Here is a 26688-nt window from a genome sequence, read left to right on the forward strand (position 1 = left end):
CAGGATCATGACCTGAGCTGAAGGCAGTCGCTTAACCAACTGAGCCACCCAGGCGCCCCTATTTTTATTTTTTTTAAAAAGATTTTATTTATTTGTCAGAGAGAGAGAGAGCACAAACAGGGGTAGTGGCAGGCAGAGGGAGAAGTAGGCTCCCCACTGAGGAAGAGCCCAATGCTGGACTTGATCCCAGGACCCTGGGATCATGACCTGAGCCAAAGGCAGATGCTTAACTGACTGAGCCATGCAGGCATCCCTTTAGAAAAATTTTTAAATGTGAAAAATGTTTTCTCCTCACTTACATATTTATTATTTCCAGTACTCTTTATTACTTTTCATAGATTCACATTTCTATTTGGTATTTTCTTTCCTTCTGAAGAACTTTCTTTAACATTACTCATTGTACAAATTTTTTGGTGATCAATTCTCACAGCTTTTGCTTGTTTGAAAATGTCTCTATTTTGTCTTTATTTTACTTATTTATTTTTTAAAGATTTATTTATTTTTGGAGAGAGTGCGTGCAAGTGGGGGGAGTGGCAGAGGGAGAGAGAGAGAGAGAGACTCTCCAGCAGACTTCCTGCTGAACGGGAACCAGACTCGGGGTTCGATCCTACAACCCTGAGATCATGACCTCAGCCGAAATCAAGAGTCAGATGCTTAACTGACTGAGCTACCCAGGCACCCCTATTTTGTCTTTATTTATTTATTTATTTATTTTATTCTTATGTTAATCCCCATACATTACATCATTAGTTTTAGATGAAGTGTTCCATGATTCATTGTTTGTGCATAACACCCAGTGCTCCATGCAGAATGTGCCCTCCTCAATACCCACCACCAGGCTAACCCATCCTCCCACCCCCCTTCCCTCTAGAACCCTGTTTGTTTTTCACAGTCCATCGTCTCTCATGGTTCGTCTACCCCTCCGATTTCCCCCGCTTCATTCTTCCCCTCCTGCTACCTTCTTCTTCTTCTTTTCTTTTTTCTTAACATATATTGCATTATTTGTTTCAGAGGTACAGATCTGAGATTCAACAGTCTTGCACAATTCACAGCGCTTACCAGAGCACATACCCTCCCCAGTGTCTATCACCCAGTCACCCCATCCCTCCCACCCCACCCCCCACTCCAGCAACCCTCAGTTTGTTTCCTGTGATTAAGAATTCCTCATATCAGTGAGATCATATGATACATGTCTTTCTCTGACTTACTTCACTCAACATAATACCCACCAGTTCCATCCACGTCGTTGCAAATGGCAAGATCTCATTCCTTTTGATGGCTGCATAATATTCCATTGTATATATATACCACATCTTCTTTATCCATTCATCTGTCGATGGACATCTTGGCTCTTTCCACAGTTTGGCTATTGTGGATATTGCTGCTATAAACATCGGGGTGCATGTACCCCTTCGGATCCCTACTTTTGTATCTTTGGGGTAAATACCCAGTAGTGCAATTGCTGGGTAATATGGTAGCTCTATTTTCAACTTTTTGAGGAACCTCCATACTGTTTTCCAGAGTGGCTGCACCAGCTTGCATTCCCACCAACAGTGTAGGAGGGTTCCCCTTTCTCCGCATCCCCACCAACATCTGTCGTTTCCTGAGGTGTTAATTTTAGCCATTCTGACTGGTGTGAGGTGGTATCTCATTGAGGTTTTGATTTGGATTTCCCTGATGCCGAGCGATATTGAGCACTTTTTCATGTGTCTGTTGGCCATTTGGATGTCTTCTTTGGAAAAATGTCTGTTCATGTCTTCTGCCCATTTCTTGATTGGATTCTTTGTTCTTTGGGTGTTGAGTTTGATGAGTTCTTTATAGATTTTGGATACTAGCCCTTTATCTGATATGTCATTTGCAAATATCTTCTCCCATTCTGTCGGTTGTCTTTTGGTTTTGTTGATTGTTTCCTTTGCTTTGCAAAAGCTTTTTATCTTGATGAAGTCCCAATAGTTCATTTTTGCCCTTGCTTCCCTTGCCTTTGGCGATGTTTCTAGGAAGAAGTTGCTTCGGCTGAGGTCAAAGAGGTTGCTGCCTGTGTTCTCCTTTAGGATTTTGATGGACTCCTATCTCACATTGAGGTCTTTCAACCATTTGGAGTCTATTTTTGTGTGTGGTGTAAGGAAATGGTCCAGTTTCATTCTTCTGCATGTGGCTGTCCAATTTTCCCAACACCATTTGTTGAAGAGACTGTCTTTGTTCCATTGGACATTCTTTCCTGCTTTGTCAAAGATGAGTTGACCATAGAGTTGAGGGTCCATTTCTGGGCTCTCTGTTCTGTTCCATTGATCTATGTGTCTGTTTTTGTGCCAGTACCATGCTGTCTTGATGATGACAGCTTTGTAATAAAGCTGGAAGTCCGGAATTGTGATGCCACCAGCTTTGCTTTGCTTTTTCAACATTCCTCTGGCTATGCGGGGTCTTTTCTGGTTCCATACAAATTTTAGGATTATTTGTTCCATTTCTTTGAAAAAAGTGGATGGTATTTTGATGGGGATTGCATTGAATGTGTAGATTGCTCTAGGTAGCATTGACGTCTTCACAATATTTGTTCTTCCAATCCATGAGCATGGAATGTTTTTCCATTTCTTTGTGTCTTCCTCAATTTCTTTCATGAGTATTTTATAGTTTTCTGAGTAAAGATCCTTTGTCTCTTTGGTTAGATTTATTCCTAGGTATCTTATGGTTTTGGGTGCAATTGTAAATGGGATCGACTCCTTCATTTCTCTTTCTTCTGTCTTGTTATTGGTGTGTAGGAATGCCACTGACTTCTGTGCATTGATTTTATATCCTGCCACTTTACTGAATTCCTGTATGAGTTCTAGCAGTTTTCGGGTGGAGTCTTTTGGGTTTTCCACATAAAGTATATCATCTGCAAAGAGTGAGAGTTTGACTTCTTTGCCAATTTGGATGCCTTTGATTTCTTTTTGTTGTCTGATGGCTGTGGCTAGGACTTCCAATACTATGTTGAATAGCAGTGGTGATAGTGGACATCCCTGCCACGTTCCTGACCTTAGGAGGAAAGCTCTCAGTTTTTCCCCATTGAGAATGATATTCGTTGTAGGTTTTTCATAGATGGCTTTTATGATATTGAGGTATGTACCCTCGATCCCTATACTCTGAAGAGTTTTGATCAAGAAAGGATGCTGTACTTTGTCAGAAGCTTTTTCTGCATCTATTGAGAGGATCCTATGATTCTTGTTCTTTCTTTTGTTAATGTATTGTATCACATTGATTGATTTGCGGATGTTGAACCAACCTTGCAGCCCAGGGATAAATCCCACTTGGTCATGGTGAATAATCCTTTTAATGTACTGTTGGATCCTATTGGCTAGTATTTTGGTGAGAATTTTTGCATCCATGTTCATCAGGGATATTGGTCTGTAATTCTCCTTTTTGATGGGGTCTTTGTCTGGTTTTGGGATCAAGGTAATACTGGCCTCATAAAATGAGTTTGGAAGTTTTCCTTCCATTTCTATTTTTTGGAACAGTTTCAGAAGAATAGATATTAATTCTTCTTGAAATGTTTGGTAGAATTCCCCTGGGAAGCCATCTGGCCTTGGGCTTTTGTTTTTTGGGAGATTTTTGATGACTGCTTCAATTTCCTTAGTGGTTATAGGTCTGTTCAGGTTTTCTATTTCATCCTGGTTCAGTTTTGGTAGTTGATACATCTCTAGGAATGCCTCCATTTCTTCCAGGTTATCTAATTTGCTGGCATAGAGTTGCTCATAATATGTTCTTATAATTGTTTGTATTTCTTTGGTGTTGGTTGTGATCTCTCCTCTTTCATTCATGATTTTGTTGATGTGGGTCATTTCTCTTCTCTTTTTGATAAGTCTGGCCAGGGGTTTATCAATCTTGTTAATTCTTTCAAAGAACCAGCTCCTAGTTTCGTTGATCTGTTCTACTGTTCTTTTAGTTTCTATTTCATTGATTTCTGCTCTGATCTTTATTATTTCTCTTCTCCTGCTGCGTTTAGGCTTTATTTGCTGTTCTTTCTCCAGCTCCTTTAGGTGTAGGATTAGGTTGTGTACTTGAGACCTTTCTTGTTTCTTGAGAAAGGCTTGTATTGCTATATACTTTCCTCTCAGGACTGCCTTTGCTGCATCCCAAAGATTTTGAATAGTTGTGTTTTCATTTTCATTGGTTTCCATGTATTTTTTTAATTCTTCCTTAATTTCCTGGTTGACCCATTCATTCTTCAGTAGGATGCTCTTTAGCCTCCATGTATTTGAGTTCTTTCCGACTTTCCTCTTGTGATTGAGTTCTAGTTTCAAAGCATTGTGGTCTGAAAATAGGCAGGGAATGATCCCAATCTTTTGGTACCAGTTGAGACCTGATTTATGACCTAGGATGTGATCGGTTCTGGAGAATGTTCCATGGGCACTAGAGAAGAATGTGTATTCCGTTGCTTTGGGATGGAATGTTCTGAATATGTCTGTGAAGTCCATTTGGTCCAGTGTGTCATTTAAAGTCTTTATTTCCTTGTTGATCTTTTGCTTAGACGATCTGTCCATTTCAGTGAGGGGGGTGTTAAAGTCCCCCACTATTATTGTATTGTTGTCGATGTGTTTCTTTGCTTTTGTTATTAATTGCCTTATATAATTGGCTGCTCCCATGTTAGGGGCATAGATATTTACAATTGTTAGATCTTCTTGTGGGATAGATCCTTTAAGTAGGATATAATGTCCTTCCTCATCTCTTATTACAGTCTTTGGTTTAAAATCTAATTTGTCTGATATAAGGATTGCCACCCCAGCTTTCTTTTGGTGTCCATTAGCATGGTAAATGGTTTTCTACCCCCTCACTTTCAATCTGGGGGTGTCTTTGGTTCTAAAACGAGTCTCTTGCAGACAGCATATCGATGGGTCTTGTTTTTTAATGCAGTCTGATAAACTGTGTCTTTTGATTGGGGCATTTAGCCCATTTACATTCAGGGTGACTATTGAAAGATAGGAATTTAGTGCCATTGTATTGCCTGTAAGGTGACTGTTACCGTATATTGTCTGTGTTCCTTTCTGGTCTATGTTGCTTTTAGGCTCTCTCTTTGCTTAGAGGACCCCTTTCAATATTTCTTGTAGGGCTGTTTTTGTGTTTGCAAATTCCTTTAGTTTTTGTTTGTCCTGGAAGCTTTTTATCTCTCCTTAATTTTCCATGACAGCCTAGCTGGATATAGTATTCTTGGCTGCATATTTTTCTCGTTTAGTGCTCTGAATATATCCTGCCAGTCCTTTCTGGCCTGCCAGGTCTCTGTGGATAGGTCTGTTGCCAATCTAATGTTTCTACCATTGTAGGTTACATATCTCTTCTCCCGAGCTGCTTTCAGGATTTTCTCTTTGTCTATGAGACTCGTAAGTTTTACTATTAGATGTCGGGGTGTTGACCTATTTTTATTGATTTTGAGAGGGGTTCTCTGTGCTTCCTGGATTTTCATGCCTGTTTCCTTCCCCAAATTAGGGAAGTTCTCTGCTTTAATTTGCTCCATTATACCTTCTGCCCCTCTCTCTCTCTCTTCTTCTTCTGGGATCCCAATTATTCTAATGTTGTTTCGTCTTATGGTATCGCTTAGCTCTCGAATTCTGCCCTCGTGATCCAGTAGTTGTTTATCTCTCTTTTTCTCAGCTTCTTTATTTTCCATCATTTCATCTTCTATATTACTGATTCTCTCTTCTGCCTCATTTATTCTAGCAGTTAGCGCCCCCATTTTTGATTGCACCTCATTAATAGCCTTTTTGATTTCTACTTGGTTGGATTTTAGTTCTTTTACTTCTCCAGAAAGGGTTTCTCTAATAACTTCCATATTTTTTTCAAGCCCAGCTAGTATCTTTAAAGTGCTGATTCTGAACTCTAGATCTGACATCGTACTAATGTCCATATTGAGTAGGTCCCTGGCAGTCGGTACTACCTCTTGTTCTTTTTGTTGAGGTGATTTTTTCCGTCTTGTCATTTTGTGCAGAGGAGAATAGATTAATGAGAGAACAAAATGCTAGCAGAGTAACAACGTCCCCAGAAAATATACTCTAAACAAATCAGAAAAGACCTGAAGCAGTGGGAAAAGAAAGGGAAAGAGAGAAAAAAGAGAAAGAAAAAAAAGAAAAAGAAAAAGATAAAAACAAAAACAAACAAAACAAAACAACAACAACAACAACAAAAACAGAATGTGATCAAATATGATCAGGCTGGTATATAGATCAGTGCCACACACTAGATTTGGGGTGTATTTTGGTCTTTTAGAAGAAAGTGCCTCCCAAAATTTTAAAGAAAGAAAAACTTATATATGTACAAAAATAAGGGTTGATATGATGAAGGGATGGAATATGACTGTAAAGATGGAAATTATAAAAAATTTTATAAAAGGAATTGATAAGAAGTTGTTTGAAAAAAGAAAGAAGAGGATTTAAAAAAAGAAAAAAGAAAAAAAAAGGGAGAGGATGTGATCAGGCAGGGGAATAGAAAACACCATATACTAGAGATTTAGGGTATATTTTAATCTGTTAGAAGAAACTCTCTCAAAATTTAAAGAGAGAACAACTTATATATATAAGCCAACAATACGGGTAACTACTATGAAGGGATAGAATATGACTGTAAATATGAAAAATAAAAATGTTTGTTTTTAAAAAAAGGGATTGATAAGATCTTGGTTGAAAAGGGGAAAAAGAAAAATTCAAAAAGAAAAAAAAAAGTTAAAAAAAAATTAACTTTGAAAGACTAAAGAATCATGGTAAAAAAGCCATGAATTCTATGTGCAGTATTCCCCTAGCGCTGGAGTTTTGCCATTCTCATTGATCGGTAAACTTGGTCTTGGCTGGCTGTTCTCCTTGATCTTCTGGGGAGGGGCCTGTTGCCGTGGTTTCCAAATGTCTCTGCTGGAGGCGGAATTGCCCCGCCCTTGCCCCCTCCCGGCTAAGTAATCTGCTCGGGTTTGCTCTCCGGGGCTTTTGTTCCCTGCGAGCTTTCCGTACAGCTTTGGAGGTGGAGAGTGAAAATGGCGGCCTCCCAGTCTCTGCCCCGGAGGAGCCGAGAATTCGGGGCCCTGCTCCTCAGTGAGCCCCCAGAGAAAAGCCATCAGTCACTCCCGTCTCCCCGGTCTCCGGCCGCACTCCGTGCTCACCCGGCCTGTGACCGCGCGTTTCTATCTCTGGCACCCGACCCCGGGTGGAGTCTCCAAACCCAGCAGATCCCTGCGGTGCACTCCCGCGCGGCTCCTCCCGGGGGAGGAAGGTGAGTCTCCCCGGATCTGCCGCTTGTTGGGTCCCTGCTGGAGGAGCAGGGGCCCGACTGTGCCGCGGATCACGGTCTATGGCCACCCCGAGCTGAGAGCCCGCGCCTTGGCTCCGCCTCTGCAGCCGGCTTCCCTGCTCCGTTACCTGGGAGCTCTGCCACACTCAGGCACCCCCGGTCTTTCTGTGACCCCGAGGGTCCTGAGACCACACTGTCCCGGAGGGTTCCACCCCCCGCTTAGCCACCAGAGTGACGTCCCTTGGCGGAGCAGACTTTTAAAAGTTCCGATTTTGTGCTCCGCGGCTCTATCACTTGCCAGAAGCGGCCAAAGGAGGCCCCTCCCCCGCCGTCTATCCTCCCGAATATTGCCTCGGATTCACTTCTCCGCACGTCCTACCTTCCAGAAAGTGGTCGCTTTTCTGTTCAGAGAGTTGTTGCTATTCCTTTCTTCGATCTCCTGTTGGGTTTGTAGGTGTTCAGAATGGTTTGATCCCTATCCAGCTGAATTCCTGAGAGGAGACGAAATCCAGGTCTCCTACTCCTCCGCCATCTTGCTCCGCCCCCCCTTGTCTTTATTTTTAAAATATATTTTACCGGGTACTGAATTTTAGGTTGTTTCTTTCCTTTAACACTTTAAAGATACTGTTCCATCATTGTTTCTGATATGAAGTTTGTTGTCTTTCTTACTTTTGTTTCCCTGTATTTAATGTCTCCTCATCCTCCCCTGCTGCTTTTAAGATTTTTTTTCTTTATCACTATTTTTTTTTAAGCAGTGTAATTATGACTTATCCTGATGTGGATTTCTTTTTGTTTATCCTTCTTGTAATTCATTGACCTTCATGAATCTATGGGTACTTTTCATTGAATTTGGAAAAATTTTGGCTATAATTCTTTCAAATGATTTCTATCTAACCCCCTTTTTTCCTGGGACTCCAATTACATGTTAGTCTGCTTTCTACTGCCTCACAGATCACTGATATTCTATTTATTTTAATGAGGGATGAGAGCTTTTTGTTTTCTGTGCTTAATTTTGGAGAGTTTCTTGAAAATACCATTATGTTCACAGTCTTCTGCAATGTTTAAACTGCTGTTAATTCCATCCAGTGAATTTTTTATTTCAGATTTTTTTTCATGTCTACAAATTCCATTTTTAAAAATATTTTTCATCTCTCCACATTGTGCTCATGTTTTCTTTTAATTCTTTTAGCATCTTTATGACAGACTATTTTTTCCAGTATGCTCACATTCTTTTCTTTTTTTTAAAGATTTTATTTATTTGAGAGAGAGCACACATGAGAGAGCACCAGAGAGAACATGAGAGAGAGCATGAGTTGGGGGGGGGAGGGGCAGAAGGAGAGGGAGAGGCAGATTCCCCATTGAGCAGGGAGCCCAATGATGTGGGGCGCGATCCCAGGACCCCGGGACCATGACCTGAGCCAAAGACAGATGCTTAACCAACTGGAGCCATCCACGTGCCCCACATTATTTTCTGTTGCACATGCCCTTCTACAGCTTTGCTACTGCCTAATCAAGAGATGGCATCTATGTCTCCTCACTTGAAACTGGTCAGGCCCTTGTGGATCTGTTGCCTGAGAATATGGATGTTATGACACTGTTATTTCTAAGCCTGGGTCATAAAAAGTATACAACTTCTACCTTGTTTTCTCTCTTTTATGTGATTCTCTCTCTGATACCCATCTACCATGCTGTGAGAAAACCCACATCAAATGGAGAAGCCCATGAGGAAATGAACCAAAGGCCAAAGCCTTAGCTACTTAGCTCCCAGCCAATAACCAGCACCAGCTTTCCAGCCATAGTAGTGAATTGTCTTGGAAGTAGGTCCTTTAGATCTCAAGTCAAGTTGCCGCACCTGATGCTATGTAGACTTTCCTTCTGAGCCCTGCCCAAATTCCAGATTCATAAACAAAATCATGATTATTTTTTTAAGCCAGAAGTTTTAAATTGTTTGCTGTATACCTGTAGGTATTTATATTTTCTGTCTTAATTCCTTATCTTTTTATTCTGTCATCTCTGTCTTTTGCATATTTTTATTGACTGTTTTTTTTCCTCATTGTGGGTCACATTTTTCTGATTCTTTGTAGTAATTTTTGATTGGATGCTGGATTTAGTAAATTTTGTTGAGTGCTATGTATTGTTTTGTTTTAAAAGAGGATAGGACTTAGTTCTGGCAGGCAGTTAAGTAACTTAAGTAACTTAAGAATCAACTTGATCTTTTTGAGGGTTGATCTCTTTACAGTGGGACTAGAGTACTTTTTACTCTCTGGTGGGGTTCAGCAAACTTTTTTTGTAATAGGATAGATAGTAAATATTTTAGGCCTTGCAAACCTTATTTTAGGCTGTTGCAGCTGCTCAAATTTGTTATGCAAAGCAGCTGTAGACAGTAGGTAAATGAATGGGTGCTTCTTTGTTTAAATAAAACTTTATTTACAAGAATAAGTGGTGGGCCACATTTGGCCTGTGAGCACTGTTTTGCTGATCCCTGCTCTAGGGCAGGAGTTCTTTAACTTTTTTGGTTTTAGTACCACTTCAAACTTTTATCTAGGTCTCCAGAGATCTTTTGCTTATTTTTTATGTATATCAATATTTACCATATTAGAAATTATAGCTGAAGAATTTGAGTCTTTATTTATCTAAAATTAAATAATGATTAACCTATTATATGCTTGGATAAATAACATTTTTTAATGAAAAATAACGGTTTCTTCCAAAACAAAAAATAGTTAGAATAATGTTATTGATTTACTTTTTTAGTGTGAATGTCTTTTGTGTCTGGCATAAGAGAGAACAGCTGGAGTCTCATATGTGCTTCTTCATTAAATCTCTTGCAACATACCATTTCAGATAGCATTTGTAACACTCCATTGTGTACTCATAAGAGAATGATTCTGAAAAAGGCAAATAACATCTTGGGATTATTAGGAAGATAGTTGTGACCTTGTTGATCCCCCGAAAGGGTCTTGAAGTCCTCCACAGGTCCCCAGACCACACTTTAAGATCACTTATCTTGGGCAAGATTTGCCTCAAGTATGCTAAGGCTTGACTCTTCTGGGATCTCAAATGAATGTGCTAGATATTTGAAGAGGTATCCGTACTCTGCACTTTGGTTGTTGGGAACTCTAGTGATTCCCTACCCTTTGTGACCTCTGGGAATTGTTTAGCTTACTGCTTCCCAGTAATTGTTCCTTTCCCAGCAACTGCTGTTCTTTGCTTGTCTTTGTAGTTTCACCCTCTGCATGTACAGCACACTCTGCAGACTTCTGGAGTTTTTCCGCGGGATAACTCCTTCCTCAACTTAGTGAGACTGAAAGATTCTCTTAGGCTGTGCCCTCCCTGCATTGCAGTCTAGAGATTGCCTTCAGTCAGAAAGCGCAGTTGTTCATAGGGCTCACCTCATTCATATCCATTCTCGCAGGATTCTTAGTGGTGCCTGCAGATTGTTGTTTCATATGTGTTGTCAGCATTTAGTTGTCTATGGTGGGGGGAGGGGCAAGTCCTGTAGCAGTTATTTCTTCGTGTGCAGACATCTCTGATTGTTTGTTTCTTTGGGTTTTGTTTTTAACCATATCTGCTGAAACAATTACATTGAGGTCTTATATGTCCTCTTAAAACATGATATTTGTTGTCTTAGCCTTCAGTAAAAACTTTCATTTTAGTATTCTGTTCATGTTGATGAAAAATAACTTTTACACAAAGGGGACATTTTCCACCATTGTATGAGGAACAAAGAAGAATGTAGTCATTTATTATATATGTAAACCATTTGTTTGCCTTTTGTTTTAGGCAAGTATGTGGGCTCTTTATATCTCAGCCTCTTAGTAAAAATGTATCTAGCATGTTAACAGGAAATGATAAACAGAATATTATAACTATTTTGTTTTTTAGTTTTAAGTCTTGTACCTCAGGAGTTAGTAGCTACTCTTACATACGGTAGTCATACAGACATAGATTCAAATTCTGGCTCTGTGCTTTACTAGATATGTAAATGAAACTGTTTGCTTACCCTGAATCTGAGCCTCTGTTTCCTTATCTGTAATGTGGGCATGATAATGCTATATTAAATAGGAATGAGAACTTTTGGTAACAGAGCTGCTGCTGCTTTTTTTTTTTTTTTTTTTTTTTATAGAGCTTTTAAAAAAATTTTTTTAAAAAGGGGGGAAATTTTTTTTTTATTTGGTTTTTTTTTTTTTTTTTTTTTTTTTTTTTTGTAATAGAGCATCTAATAACAGTGCTTTAAACAAGGTGGAAACTTACTTTCTCTTTCTCTTCATATAAGAAGAACCTGGCAATTCAGGAGTGGTATGACAGCCCCACAGTGTATGTATTGTGGACCTAGATTCCTTCTCTTTCCATTCTACCATTCTTAGCTCAGGAGTTGTATCCTCAAGGTCACCTCATGAGTCAAGGTACCTACTGGAATTCTACCTCTCATGTTCATATCCCAGGCAGCAGAAAGGAGTAGGGGGGAAGGTAAAAGGGGTATATCTTCCTTTAAAGAAATGTTACAAAATACGGTCATTTGATTCAAATCTTACTGGCCATAACTTAGTCATGGGGTCATATCTAGCTTTAAGGGAAGGTAGGGAATATAGTCTTTTAGCAGGATGCTATGAAGAAGGAAGGCAAAGGGGCTGTTAGATTGGCATCCAGGAGCATCTGTCACTATTGTCTTCTCTTGCAATTTCATGGGTTCCCAGTGAGTTGAGAAATTATCCAGGAGTCAGCAGGTGGAGACCAAAATATCACCCTTGTAAAACTGACAAAGCTGATTCTTGAGAAAGGGGCTTACATCTGCAGTTAAGTGTGTTTCCTAATATTGAACCCTAGCATTAAACAGACTTGTCCATCCAGTCCATGAAAGTGCTAGGCCAGGTAGAGCCTGTCCCTATTAAATTTGTGGCTTGAAGGAACAAAGTCAATGTGTGTGTCCTGTCAGCAGCTCTTTCTCAGCATAAAGGGAGGGTGGGTGAGGACTAGAGAGGCTGGGAGTGTTACTTACGTCATCAGAAATGGGAAAGTGTTACCCTCTCCCTTCTCCCTTCCTACGATGCTTTATCCTAAGAGTTTAGCATGATGTTTGGCACTGAATAAGCATTCAGTATATGGTGCTTATTATTATAATGATGATTTGAGCAATTTGAGTAGCCACCATGATGTCTCAGAATCTATGCGTTTAATCTTCCCACATATGTTGCTATTTGACATGTAGCATGGTTTCTATGCAGTATTATTTTTTTTTACCTCACCATGAGATAAAATTGGTAAATAGTTTTAAAAGGCTGTATAGATACTTTTAGACTAACAGTTTTTAAACTTTTGGTGAGGTCACAGTTTCGTTTGCAAATGTAATGAAATTATGTAGATAGCATAAATTATACATATGCTTTCTGGGAATACATGGATCTTAAGAATTTATGGCAGATAAAATTTAATGAACTACAAATACCTCCATATTACTGTAAACTGGTATCAATGACTGTTGAATAAGTACAGTAAATTAACAGGAAGGTGAGAGTGGTTAAGATCATGTGAGGCAGATGGACAGACACATGTTTCAACTCCAACTGTGCCCACCTTCTAGTTATTATTAACCCGGGTGTTACTCTTTTTCTTGTTTTAAATCAGTAAAATGAAGGTGATAATAGCTTCTATATCCAAGGGAGAGGAGTAAATGAAATAATACATATAAAGCCTTACTTCTGGGCCAGAGTATCCACTTGCTCTTTTCTACTGTTGCTGTTGTTTTTATAGTCATTATTGTTGTTACCCTTCTTTGCCTTTCTGACCTCACCTTGATTATCTTGCAGGTTTCAGTGACTAAGTTATCTTGAATTACATAACTCGGAGATAAAATTATTCTGAGCAAACAGCTTCGTCCTTTAGATCTGTTTTTGTTTAAAAAAGAAAAGCAAAAGTCCTCAAGAGTAATCTTCATGATCTTTGATCTCTCCATAATAAGAAAGAACTTTCACAGCCTGCTTCTGGCTCATCAGGGAAACCATCTTTTGTGTGCCCTTCAAAATTTCCCCTTCTTCCCTTGCTTCCTCTCATGTCTCCTTCCTGGCCCACCAGAAAGAGAAAGATGTCAGTTTGATACCTCTGGCCTCTTCCGAAAACCTGGTAATGGCATTTATCCTGTCAGCAGTTCCTGGGTATTTAGTGTTTTACATCTTGATCTGTCTTTATTATTTGAGGAAAAGTCCTTAACTTTCCCCATTCCTTTCTGATGAATAGCTTGGGCTATAGAAGTTTGGTCCCCTCACTAAGAGCTACATACAGATCCCCTGCTGTTTTTATAGGTTGACTTTTGACACAGGCTACTTCTGTTCAAGGAGCTCATTGTTATTAAGTTAGTGCCAGTTTATACCAGAACTTAACTTTTAAAGCACATTTAAATAGACTTCTTAATGGTTTTTTTTGGTTGATGTTTAAAATTGTCTAGTGGTTTTTTTTTTTCCAAATGACCCAAATAGCACATGCTCAATGTAAAAAAATATTCAGAAAATATATAAATCATGAAGAAGAAAGCTCTCCCATAGTTCTACTCCACCAAACTAGTCACTTCTACTTTTTTAAATATGATTCTATCTCTATCTATATGTATGTATATAGATATATGTATAATATATATACCTATACATACATATAGTTTTATATGCCTTTAAAGGTTTTTTTCTTTTCCCCCAAATGAGATTCTTCTATATATAGTTTTGTATTCTGCTTTTTTCCCTAACCTATGTATGTGTGTGATTGTTTTAAATAGTTGTATAGGATTTCATAGAATAGATATAATTTACTTAGCTAATTCCCTATTGAGATGGATATTTAGGTTATTTATGATTTTTTAGTGATTTAACCCAGGATGGTAAACATTTTCTGCATCCATTTTTGAGTAGTTGTGTTTTTTTTTTTTTTTAGTGCATTCTTAGAAGTTTAATTCATGTGTCAAAGGCTTTGTACCTACTAACTGGTTATGAAAGTAACTTTTTCTAATCAAATTTGGGTATTATCAATCATTTTAATATTTTTCAGTGTGATAACAAAACTAATGTCTGAGTGTTTTAATTTCTATTTCTTTGATTATTAGAGATTAAACATATTTTTGTGGTTTTTGGCCACTTGCATTTTTTCTGAGATTAATTTTGTGTTATGTAGTCTTGCTAATCTTCCTAAGATATGTATATTTTAAAAACGGCAGAATTTTATTTCTTGTTTTAAGAGATTATATTTTAAAATTATAGTATTATATATGCTATAAATATATATTATCAAATTATATTACAAGTGATTTTGTTTTTGCTGGACTTAATTTCTTACTTAGCTAGTTATTTTCAAGTATTGACATAGGAAATTAAGTAATTAGTAAAGAAAACCAAGCTTGTTAGAATAATTTATTTACCTAAAATACAAATGAATTTGACTGAAATTCCTAATGCTTATTTGCACTTTAAGGTACCTATTTTGGTTTAACTTTTTAATTTGCTCACATCTGGTTCTTGACCATGTTCTAGATAAGAGATGCCTGTATAAATGTGTATCTGTATTTTTACTTGTTCATTTTCATCATTGTTAAAATGAAAGGAATTGGAGATTGTTGATTGAAGTACTCATTTTAGCAAACTATGATCAGAAGATGCTTGGATATGGGCGCCTGGGTGGCTCAGTTGGTTAAGCGACTGCCTTCGGCTCAGGTCATGGTCCTGGAGTCCCGGGATCGAGTCCCGCATCGGGCTCCCTGCTCAGCAGGGAGTCTGCTTCTCCCTCTGACCCTCCTCCCTCTCATGCTCTCTGTATCTCATTCTCTCTATCTCAAATAAATAAATAAAATCTTTAAAAAAAAAAAAAAAAGAAGATGCTTGGATATGATCCTTCCACATGATAAAGAGCATGTTTTTATTTTATTGCTTTTAGAAGAAAAACAACAGTGAAGACATTATGTATTTATGCAGACTACAAATCTGATGAAAGCTATACTCCAAGCAAGATTTCAGTCAGAGTAGGAAATAATTTTCACAATCTTCAAGAAATTCGGGTATGTCTTTCACATTTTAAAAAATATGTTATCTTGTTACTCTTGCTCTTTAGAAAATAGTGACATTTGACACTAGATTAGACAGATTAAAATGTTAATACATAAAAGGAAAATTATTAATATTTAAGAAAACACTTTTAATTTTTTATATTTAAAAAATTTTTTGAATTCCGATTGTCATCTTAGTTTTTTTCCAGTGTTCTATTATGGAAATTTTCAGACATACAGAAAAGCTGAATTGTATAGTGAGCCCCAGTATACTCACCTCCTAGATTCTATAGTTATTAATGTTTTGCTATATTTGATTTATTATCTGTCCATCAATTCATCTAATTTTTATACTCATTTCAAAATAACTTGTAGATATTTGTACCTACCACCCCAAATACTTCAGCATAACATATGATAACTGGAGTTATGAATATTTGCTTCAGGTTTATTTTTTAAGGTACAACTTATATGCAGTTTCCACAAATCTTAAATATATTATTTGTGAATTTTCACAAATGCAAACATATGTGTAACCCCGACTCCTATTAACATATAGAACATTTTCATTACTCCGTAAAATTCCCTTATATCCCTTCCCAGTCAATCTCCATGTCTATCCTACTCTCAGAGGTAAGTGTTGTTCTAATTTTGTTTGCTTATTCATCATCCATCTATTCATTCATTCATTCATTCATTCTATAGATCAGTTTTGCCTGTTCTAGCATGTCATATAAAGGAATCACAGATGGTGTAATTTGTTGTAAGGCTTCTTTCATTCAGTCTAATTTTTTGACAATCCATCCCTGTTGTTGCATGTAGCAGTACTTCATTTTTTTCTATTCCTGAGTTATACTCCATTGTTTGAATATACCCCAATTTATTTATCTGCTGTATAACTTTTTGAAGCTATTAGGATAATGCTTTTGTGACCTGAATGTTATTAGTCCCCAAATATTTACATTTCAGAGATACTTTCAATGAGTTTGAACTTTGTACTTGTAAAGTTCTGGCCCTTCACATTTTTTCTTGTCAGAAAGTCATTGAGCTCAAATAATCATTAAAATCTTTTCAGTTAGGTGATTCTGAGAGATCTGAGAAGCACCTGTGATTTTTGAAAGACTTCCAGCCAATTGGTGGCCTAGACTCTTATTTGACTTAGTGTTTATAAGACCCTGTCTCTACATTTATATTTCTTCCCTGAGTTAGTAATAAAATACTTAATAAGAATTACATATACTTTCATTATTTACTCATTAAATGCAGTGTTACTTCCTTGTGAAATTTGTTTATGTGTTGGCAAATAAGAATAAGTAAGGACATTGTCACCCACAGGTGTTTTGTTTTTTTGTTTTGCTTTTTCATCCTTTGAGGTAAGTTTGCAACTTTTTGAGATGACCACCTGGTCTTATTCTAGTTATCTTCCTTTAATTTTAAGGGATGATCCTATACATTTTCTTGACTACTAATTTGTCTTTGAAAAATCATCCTAAGATATTCTTCTTTTAGTTTAAAAATATTTATTTTGTGTGGCCATACTGGTTAATATGTACTTTCCATGCTTGAATAAATTCATAAATAGATTAGTTCTTCATTTTCTTTGTAAGTTTCTTCGTTTAACCCAGTGCTTTTTTCATTCAGAATATTTTAGATTCTTTTTATTATCATAATTACATTGAGCCTTTTGCTAGCTCTTTTAGTCATATGATACATTTAATCAGTGTTTAGTGCTTTAAGGACTTGAGATATTCTTATACTTTGTTAAACATTTTGTATTTATCACACGATTGGGTTACTCATAGTGAGCAGCCTTTTGGGAGCAGAGCTGGCTTGTTTGGTTTAAAATTAAAGGTTTATCATATAATCCCTCAAGCAGGTTGAATTATGTGACACTGAAAATAAAGTTTTGATCCAGGATGTGTGTGGCATATATTTGAAATGTCCACTAGATGTCACTGTTGTCCTTTAATTGCTAGTCTCATAATCCAGTTGTTAATAAGACCTTAAGTAGTTAGTCTTCGTTGTAACTCGTTTTTCTCAGAGTATATATATTCAAATATTCTTTGATGCATTTTGGGAAATGTACATATTCATACGTGATTTCTAGGTTTATGTACTAAATATATATTTTGTATTCTTTTGTAAATGGGACAAACTTGGAATGATATTTGGACCATTTCAGAATACTTTTAATCTAGTTTTTGCTTCTATTATATCATTTAAGTACTGAAACATTAGCCACATAGAATAAGGGCTCTTTTAGGTAGTCTCTTAATTTTATTCCAAGTATGTTTATATTTCTGTGTAGTGACCACATAGCCTCACGAGACCAGTAATACTAAATATTACCAGGTGATAATGTAAGTTGTTTTCCTGAAAAACTTAATGAACATACTGCTTTGCTGCCACAGTTCTCACTAAGGAACCATAATTTTTGGATTTTGCTTTAAAATATTAGTGCCGCCTTTGCAGCTCATGATATAAAGTATACTTTATCTTTTAATTATACATCTTTTTACGTGATTTATTCTGTTTACCTTTTTTCCATTAAAGAAATAATCTGATATCATTTTGTTTTTTAAGGGAAGATAAGCAGATCATGCTTTTATTTTCTTACATTACTACTGTATAGGATATAAATTGTTATTTTTTAAAAAATCTTCTAACTCAGATACTAAGACAAATGATTAAAATAGTGTTAACTTTTATGAGGTTTTTAGAGCCATCATTTCATTAGTTACAGGACTGATTTAACTGAGTGGAAAATCCAACTAAATCTTTTTATATTTTTCCATGGAGGGTTGCCCACGGGAGGGTGTAGTGTGTATTGGAGTGTTTAATGGGTTTTCCTTTTTTACTAGAAATTATGGATTTGTTTACTTGAAACACTCTAAAAACCTATTTTCTGTCATTTTATTATTGATTTGAGTTGATAACCTTACAAAAATTTAGTTCAGGACAAGAAAAGCTAATGGCTACAAAAATTATTCTTTTTTTTTTTTTTAAGATTTTATTTGTTTATTTGACAGAGAGAGACACAGTGAGAGCAGGAACACAAGCAGGGGGAGTGGGAGAGGGAGAAGCAGGCTTCCCGCGGAGCAGGGAGCCCAATGCGGGGCTCGATCCCAGGACCCTGGGATCATGACCCGAGCCGAAGGCAGACGCTTAACGACTGAGCCACCCAGGCACCCCAAAAAATTATTCTTTGTCTATCATCTGTTTTCCTTCATTTCAGTTATAAAACACACTATTCTATCTTGATCTTTGTAACCTCTGTTGAAAAATCTCTAAGAAGAGATCAGGCCTTCCCTTTACTCTTCTAGAATGCATATTTCAACCTCTATACCTGAGGAGGGACTTACAATGGAAATAAAGTTTAGACTCTCTGCTTATATTATACTTACAAGATACTCAAACTAGGTTTGGTTGAATAGAATGCTTTTGATGCCAGAACTTCTCTTGAATAACTTCCTTGATAACATGATGAATTCATTTATGCCACTTATTCTACTTTTTTGTTTTTAAAATTGTCCACCCTACAGATACTGGGAACCAACAACCTAAGAACATTTCATGAGATGCTTGTGATTTATTGCTTCTACACAAACTACTTTTTCTTTTTAATTTTTTTATTTTTTACATAAACTACTTCTGTGTAGAAGTGAGGACTTAGCATTTCAGAGTCTTTATGGCTTTATCTACTCAAAACACTTCATCTTGGGCACCTGGGTGGCTCAGTTGGTTGAGCGACGGCCTTCGGCTCAGGTCATGATCCTGGAGTCCCGGGATCGAGTCCCACATCGGGCTCCCTGCTCAGCAGGGAGTCTGCTTCTCCCCCTTCCCCCCTCTCATGCTCTCTCTCTCTATCTCATTCTCTCTCTCAAATAAATAAATAAAATCTTTAAAAAAAAAAACCACTTCATCTCAGTTGTGTTACTTTTGTGCAGGAAGTCATGTTCATCATATTATTGAGGAAGTTATTCAACAGAAGTTTTCAAATAAAGATAAATGCTTTTAAAATTTTTATTTATCTATCTACCTGTTTAGTTATGTTTATTTTTTTCAAGTAGGCTCCATGCCCAGTGTGGGGCTTGAACTCACTGCCTGGAGATTGAGAGTCCCGAGCTCTATGGACTGAGTCAATCAGGCCCCCCACTTTTAAAATTTTTAAATCATTTGCCTTTTAGCATTATGTTTTGGTTTAATGCTGTTTTTTTCCTTTGCCCTCAGAAGGAAAAATATGTGCGAAGGAAATGTTTTGTCATTTAGTGTGAGAAACCAAAGAATAGTCTGTCTTAGATGTAACCATTTTAACATCATAGAAAACATCACCAGCTAAAATTCAGAATTCAAGAAAACTTAAAGTCCTTTTCAGTTTGCCAACTAGTTATTTACCTCTTTAAAAACGATTATAGAAATTTTTGTACTTAAATATGAAACTAAAGTGATTTATTAGACGTAGAATGACAGCTCTCAAAATTATTTCTATACAGTTCTTTAAAAAACAACTTGTTAACTGAAGGTTAAATAGATATTTTCAGCATATGTGAAAGTTGTCCTTTGATTCATTGTTAGCATTTTGCTTCAAAAATTTGTGACTGCAAAAGGATAGAATATTAATGGAGCACAAGATTGTGCACTTAAGTGAATTTTAAGCTTTTTGTCTTCAGATAATAAAGCTGCTACCACAAGATTTTTTTTTTAAGAGGAAGCTTGAAACAAGTCTTCAGTGTTAAGAGAGCTGTAATGATATTTTTCTTTTCTTCCATGTGGGCGAGTCTTTTGGCTCTCTTCCTTGTGTCTTGAATCAGTAGCATGGCTATGGGAGTCCATATTTGGTACTTTGACAAAAGTGGTTAAAAAGTCAGCTCTTCTGTTAGCATAACATTTACTATTATAATTTGAGTTCTGTTAATGTGTGTGGTAGAGTAAGAAGATGCAGACAAAGTCTCTGACTCTATCCAGCGATCTTAAAATCTACTTATATTTACTTTCTGATGAGGGGTCTGCTTTAAACAACTTGATATAAAGTGGAATGATTTAGGCGGTACCTATAAACATAAATTGGTTTGATAGGACAGTGTTTAATTTACTGAGCCTTTGGAAAAAATAGTTTTTGCTGAATTTAGCTAGTTTAAAAGAAAATGTTTTTAAAAATTAGTTTTTATAACTGACCCTGGGACATCTTTGAAATGAGTGTGGAATATTTTGTTGTGATACACATAATTTTTAGGCCAGAAATGTTATCCTCTCTTATCCCTCTCAAAAAGTAACATATGCAATTTTTAAAAAGTTATTCATGAATATATACATTACTTATTTCCAAAATGGAGTTGAGATGACTGTGCATTTGGGGTTATTTCCTTTTGAATCTAAAATGTTACACAGTGGAATATTATGTATATATTTTAAAGATCTTATTTATTTTGAGAGAGAGAGAAAGCAGGGGAGGGACAGAGGCAGTGGGAGAGAGAGAATCTCAAGCTGACTCCACACTGATGTGGGGACCCGACCCTGAGATCGTGACCAGAACTGAAACCAAGAGTGGGATGCTTAAGTGACTGAGCCACCCAGGCGCCCCTATATATTTTTTTAAGATATTAATATTCTTTTATCTCTTGTTCTTTTGTTTGACCACAAAGACTGTAGAGGTGTATCTGGCATTTTCGTTACAAGACAGACTCATGCTTTATTCAGTAGATATTTATTTATGACCTGCTAAGTGCCAGGCACTGTATTAGATACTGGGGATACAGTAAAGATAGTCACTGTTTCTTCCCTTAAACACTTCATAGTTTGGTGGAAAAGGCAGACAAATAAATAAAGAATTACAATAGAATCTAGTAAATACACATGGCGCCGTTTGAACGCAATGGAATATTAGGAGCAATGTTTTAAAAACTTTTTCTAAAAGAGGTCATGGTTCAACTGAATCTTAAGGATAAATAGAAAGCCTACTCAGGTGGGGGATCAAGTGGAGGTATTTTAGAGGGGGCACAGCATATATAAAGGTATAGAAACAGGAGAGCATTACATGCAGAACTACAAGTAATTTAGTATTTTTGAAAGCTGGGTAGGTATGGAGGAGTGGCAAGGAAGACTGAAGAAGTGTTTATTCATTCTACACATTTATTGTGATGGTAATGGTAATATGGCCTCCATATTAAAATTAAATAAATAATTTTACTCCATAAGGAGTTCACATTCATTCAGGGAACAAATGTATAATTGTTGCAGTGAAAATATATAGGCAAAAATCAGATTGTGCTTACTGTCAGACTTCTAAAGAGTTTAAACTTTAAATGAAGAGACATTGATAAAATTTAATCTTGGGAATGCTGGGGCTGGAGCAATGTGAAGACTGGGTATATAGTGTCTAGGTGAAAATTATGAGGATTTAACCAAGGCCATGAGAATTGTATTCAAAAGAAAGGATGTATTTGAAGTAGAATCAGCAGAGCTTATGACTGATTGTTACCTAGGATATACTGGGAGTATGGGTGGGGGTTCAGGTAGGTGGGAGAGGGTATCTAGAATTCTTCTCCTGTTTGGCACCTGGTTGGTTGTTGTATTAATCAGAAATGGAGTACAGAGTTAAGGAACACTGGGGATGGAGAGAAAGGTTAAGCTAATGAGATTAGTTTTTGTCACTGATTTCTGGTATTTTTTCAGATGGAGGACTTTTCAGGGGGTAGTCAGGTAATTGGATCTGAACCCGAGGGAAAAAGTCTAGGTTAGAGGTGTAGATTTGAGAATTATCAGTGTGTAAGTAGAAGCTTAGGTGTTTGTTCTGATTCATTCAGGGAACATGTATAGTAGAAAAGAAGACTGCCAGGGCTGGAACTACAGAAATGCATGCCAGTATTCAAGGGCTGGGAAGAAAAAGATGATTCAATGAGAAAAAGCTGAGAGGAACTGCCAGTGATGAGAAGAAAATCAAGAGACAGTGTTGTCTCAGAAGCTGAGAATGGTCAGGAATATCCAGTTAGATAGGGACTGAAAGCTTCCTGCCTAAGCCTGTGTTACATGTTTTAATAGGCAATTTATTTAATGCAATTCTGTACTAAGGTGGCTTCTGCAAGTAGTTTAATCACTCTTTGGAGCAATAGTTTCTGCATTTATAGATTGGGGGCTAATGAAATTATTTAGTAGCAGGAATTCAGCTTCTCCTACCCTAGTATTTGGGCCAAGTAAGAAGATTCTGAAGGGGATTCTTGTTTTGTTTCATAATGCTTTGAATGGGAAGGTTTTATACTGCGGATGCACACTTAAACTTTGAAGTGGATGAGGTACTTTTAAGAGCATTGTGCTCTAGAGTCGCTTTTCTCAAGTGCTGTTTCGCAACAGTTATGGAAGAACTGCACTGTTTCTTGTAGGCAGAGTGATAGTAGTAACAGCCAAGGGCAAAGAAAACAAAAAACAAAATTAAAAACCCTTTATTTAATTGTATGGCAGGATACAATACAACAAAAATATGCACTTATGAAAATGAAAATGCTGTGGTTTCAGAGATACAGATTACCAACCCCTTTTATATAAGGAAAGCCTACTGAGTGAGCATAGCCAGCTGAACAGGGCAGGGGGAGGCACCTGGCTGAGAACTTAGCACAGTGTCAGAAACAGTAGACCTCTAATATAAAGTTGTCAAATAAATATACCAGCAGTCAGTCCCTAAGCTTGCCACTGATCCATGCTGTGTAGTTTGCTTCAAAAAAGATTATTTGGGCAAGTCTGATTCCTTCTCTCAAACATTAAAAAAAATTTTGTAATTGTGATAAAAAACATAAAATTTACCATCTTCACATTTTTAAGTGTATAGGTCAATAGTATTAAGTGCACTCACATTGTTGCACAACAGATACCCCAAATTTTTTTCATCTTGCAAAACTGAAAATCTATATCCGTTAAGTAGCTCTTCCTCATTTTCCCCTCACCTTAGCTGATAACCACCATTCTGCTATCTGTTCCTATGAATTTGGCTACTTTAGATACCTCATGTAAGTGGGCTCATACTATTTGTCTTATTGTGACTAGCTTATTTCACTTAACACAATGTCATCAAGGTCACCCAGGTTGTAGTAGGATATCTTCCTTTTTTAAGGCTAAATAATATTCCACATTATGTTCATTCATCCATCCATCTGCTGATGGACCTTCCGCAAGAGGTGTGAATAATGCTGTTATGAACATGAGTGTGCAAACATAAATATCTCTTTGAGACCCTGCTTTCAGTTCGTTTGGGTATATGCCCAGAAGTGGGATTGCAGGATGAGGTAATAGTTCTATTTGTAATTTTTTGTCTTTCTCAGAAATATGACTCACAAGAAATAGGCAGGTTAGCAGCAAGACTTGATACAGAGAGATAGTGATATGGGGGGGTGGGAAGGTGAAGGACCATGTGCATTCTGAAGTTTTAAAGTTAGAAGAGTATAGACTATGAGATATGGGAGGCGGTAGGATGGTGTATAATGAATAGAGTGGATGCAGGGACACAGTCAGATCGACCAGCAGAGAGAAAAATAGAGTTGAACGAATGACTGGTGCTCCCAGTGTTCTTCATTTTCTGACCTCTCTGGTACCTGGTTATTTACTTTCTCCAGGGTTCCCATGGGCATATAAACTTTTTGGTAAGCCCCCTTTCCCTGGAGAAACTTTTGAATGCAACTTTCTTTATTCTTGGTAACTAAAAATGGCCCTGATTAGAACAGAAGGAGCTGGAGCAAATTTTGCTGAAAACTGCTGAAAAATTTTATCATAATTTTAAAGTGTATTTTAATTGAGGTCAGCCCACTCAGGACCTTCATTTTTTTTTTCTCAGCCTCTTGTTTTATGCATGGTGAATGAAGAATTAATAATCTCTAAAAATTAGAGGCCAGTAGCAGATTTTTGATAGGATCAGTGCTGTGTTTGGAAGAGAAGAAATCAGCACATGAATTTTGATTTAGATTGGATGGACCATCACAGAACTGTTTTTTGAGTCCTCTTGTTCACTCTTACTTGTGTTTGTCACCTCTGCTGTTTATCCAGCACTCTCAGCACGCATGTCACTGTGCTAAGCAGTCACCACTCATTATTTCATTCTGTCTCCAAAGCTCAAGTGGTGATCAGATGTTGTTGTTATCCCTATTCAGGGAAAGTTGAGACTTAGGTTACATGGACGTTTTGCTATATGGCTCACTCTAAATGTGAGAATGTTAGAGCTGAAAGAAACTTTAGAGGTAACCTATTTCATCAAAAACTTAGATGCTAAGCAGTCAGGCAGGTAATGTAACAGCAAGATTCCATGCCTTTATGCAAAGGGAGCAGCTTCTATGCAGTTTCAGCCTTTATTGCCACATGGGAATGTAGGCCCAGTATTGTCAATCTTAAAATTTTTAAGGAGAAAGTGGGAATCTGGATTTGAGTGTAAAATTTCCCTGTTTTTAAAATATGCTGGGCAAACAAGGTATGTCCACAGGCTGGATGTGGCTAAAGGACCACAGTTAGCAACTTCTAATAAAGTACAATCCCATTAATTTACAAATGAGACATAGAGGTGGAGTGAACTGCTCGATGTTCCACAGCAAGTCAGTGGTATAGCTGGGAATCAACATGCAATACATATTCCTTCCGTTTTTTTCCTTAAAATCACATTAGATTATAAATTACCATAATATTTCCTTAAATTTTTTAGAATAATTGAAATGTGGAGCCGAGGAAATGAGCTAGTGATGGGATCGATTGTAGAATTTTGAAATGTATTTAAAAATTATTTACTTCCTTGATATATTCTCTTGAAAATTGATACTGTAATGCTAATGCTTTTGGCATAAACATTTACAAATACTTGCTTTTCTTTCTGTTGATTGCTTTTGCTTAATGATGGTATAAAGAGCTTTAAACAGTGTAATTTGGAGCATAAAATTTCTAAGGAAAAAAGAAAAAAATCTCCAAACCTCTGAATAAAAGAGTGAGAATATTGGAGTGGAAACTGTGGGAATATAAGCCAATTGATTCTTTCTTCTCTGGTCATTTTACCTTCATAAGGGAGTTAAGAAAAATCATCATTCTAGGGTTTGCAGGTTTGGGGGGCAGTGCGTGGTTTTTCCTCTTGTGTTTGCAGTTATAGTTGATGGTCAAAAACAAACAGTAGCTCAGCAATCTCAGCAACATTTTCAGAATAAATCGTCTACTTTGTAATTAGCTTAGAATGATATAATTAGCTAATTGAATGGTCCACAGCTAGTCTTGATCTTGGTGCTTAATTAAGTAGGACAGAGGCACTAGGCAGAGGAGATCCCCAAGGAACTCTGATGAGAAAAGATCTAGATTCCCAGACTAAGTGGTACCATGACTTTAAGACAGTAGTAGGGAAATTGTCCAGATAATATGTTAGCTCAATTTTTATTGAGCCTAGAGTCTTTTATCTCGTTCCAAATTAATATGGTGTTTACTAAGTAGCTGTGTAAATTTTCTGTTACTTATTTTTGATAATGAAGAGTGTAAGTTCTTGCTGTGGGGGGGGTGCCTGGGTGATTCAATTGGTTAGGGTGATTCAATTGCTTTCTGCTCGGGTCATGATTTCGGGGTTATGAGATTGAGTCCCACATCAGGCTCCGCACTCTGGGGAGTCTTGCTTGAGATTTTCTCTCTCCCTCTCCTCCTCCCTCCTGCACGTGCTCTCTTTCTCTCTCCAGATTAATAAATAAACCTTAAAGTAAGTTCTTGCTCTGGATCCTATATATTCCATAGGTTCCCATTTCTTGGTCACCAGATAAATAAAGTTATCACATGGTGACAGGTACCTCAGGTTGAAAATACGTAATATCAAGAGAATGAGAAGACAAGCTACAGACTAGGAGAAAATATTTGCAAAAGACACATCTGATAAAAGACTGTTATCCAAAATATACAAGATACTTTTAAAACTCAACAATAAGAAAGCAAACAAGAGGCCAAAGACCTTAATAGACACCTCACCAAAGAAGATTTGCCAATGGCAAATAAGCATATGAAAATATGCTTCACATCATGTCTTCAGGGAAATGCAAATTAAAACGAGATACCACTACAAACCTATTAGAATGGCCCAAATCCAGAACACTTACCATGCCCAGTGCTGGCAAGGATGGGGAGCAGCATGGGCTCTCCTTCATTGCTGGTAAGAATAGAAAATGGTACAGCCACTTTGGAAGACAGTTTGGTGGTTTCTTACATGACTAAACATACTAGCCATATGAGTCAGCAGTAGTGCTCCTTGGTATTTACTTAAAGGAGTTGAAAACTTATATCCACACAGAATCCTTCACATGGATGTTTATAGAGCTTTACTAATTATTGCGAAAACTTGGAGGCAACCAGGATGTCCTTCAGTAAGTGAATGGATTAATAAGCTGTGGTACATCCAGACAATGGAACGTTACTCAGCGCAAAAAAGAAATGATCTG

At 37.1% G+C, this 26688-nt stretch overlaps 1 protein-coding gene across 2 annotated transcripts in view; it reads left to right on the forward strand.

Annotated features, from left to right (window-relative positions):
* ANAPC10 (anaphase promoting complex subunit 10) overlaps nucleotides 1-26688 on the forward strand; it is a 254833-nt gene that overhangs the window by 34771 nt on the left and 193374 nt on the right. For both annotated transcript variants that reach the window (XM_021679318.1, XM_021679317.1), the window contains exon 4: nucleotides 15154-15274. In XM_021679318.1, coding sequence (XP_021534993.1) covers nucleotides 15154-15274 — 121 coding nt within the window. The remainder of the gene's footprint in view (nucleotides 1-15153; nucleotides 15275-26688) is intronic.

Source organism: Neomonachus schauinslandi, chromosome 2, assembly GCF_002201575.2.
Source record: "Neomonachus schauinslandi chromosome 2, ASM220157v2, whole genome shotgun sequence".
Classification (NCBI taxonomy): domain Eukaryota; kingdom Metazoa; phylum Chordata; class Mammalia; order Carnivora; family Phocidae; genus Neomonachus; species Neomonachus schauinslandi.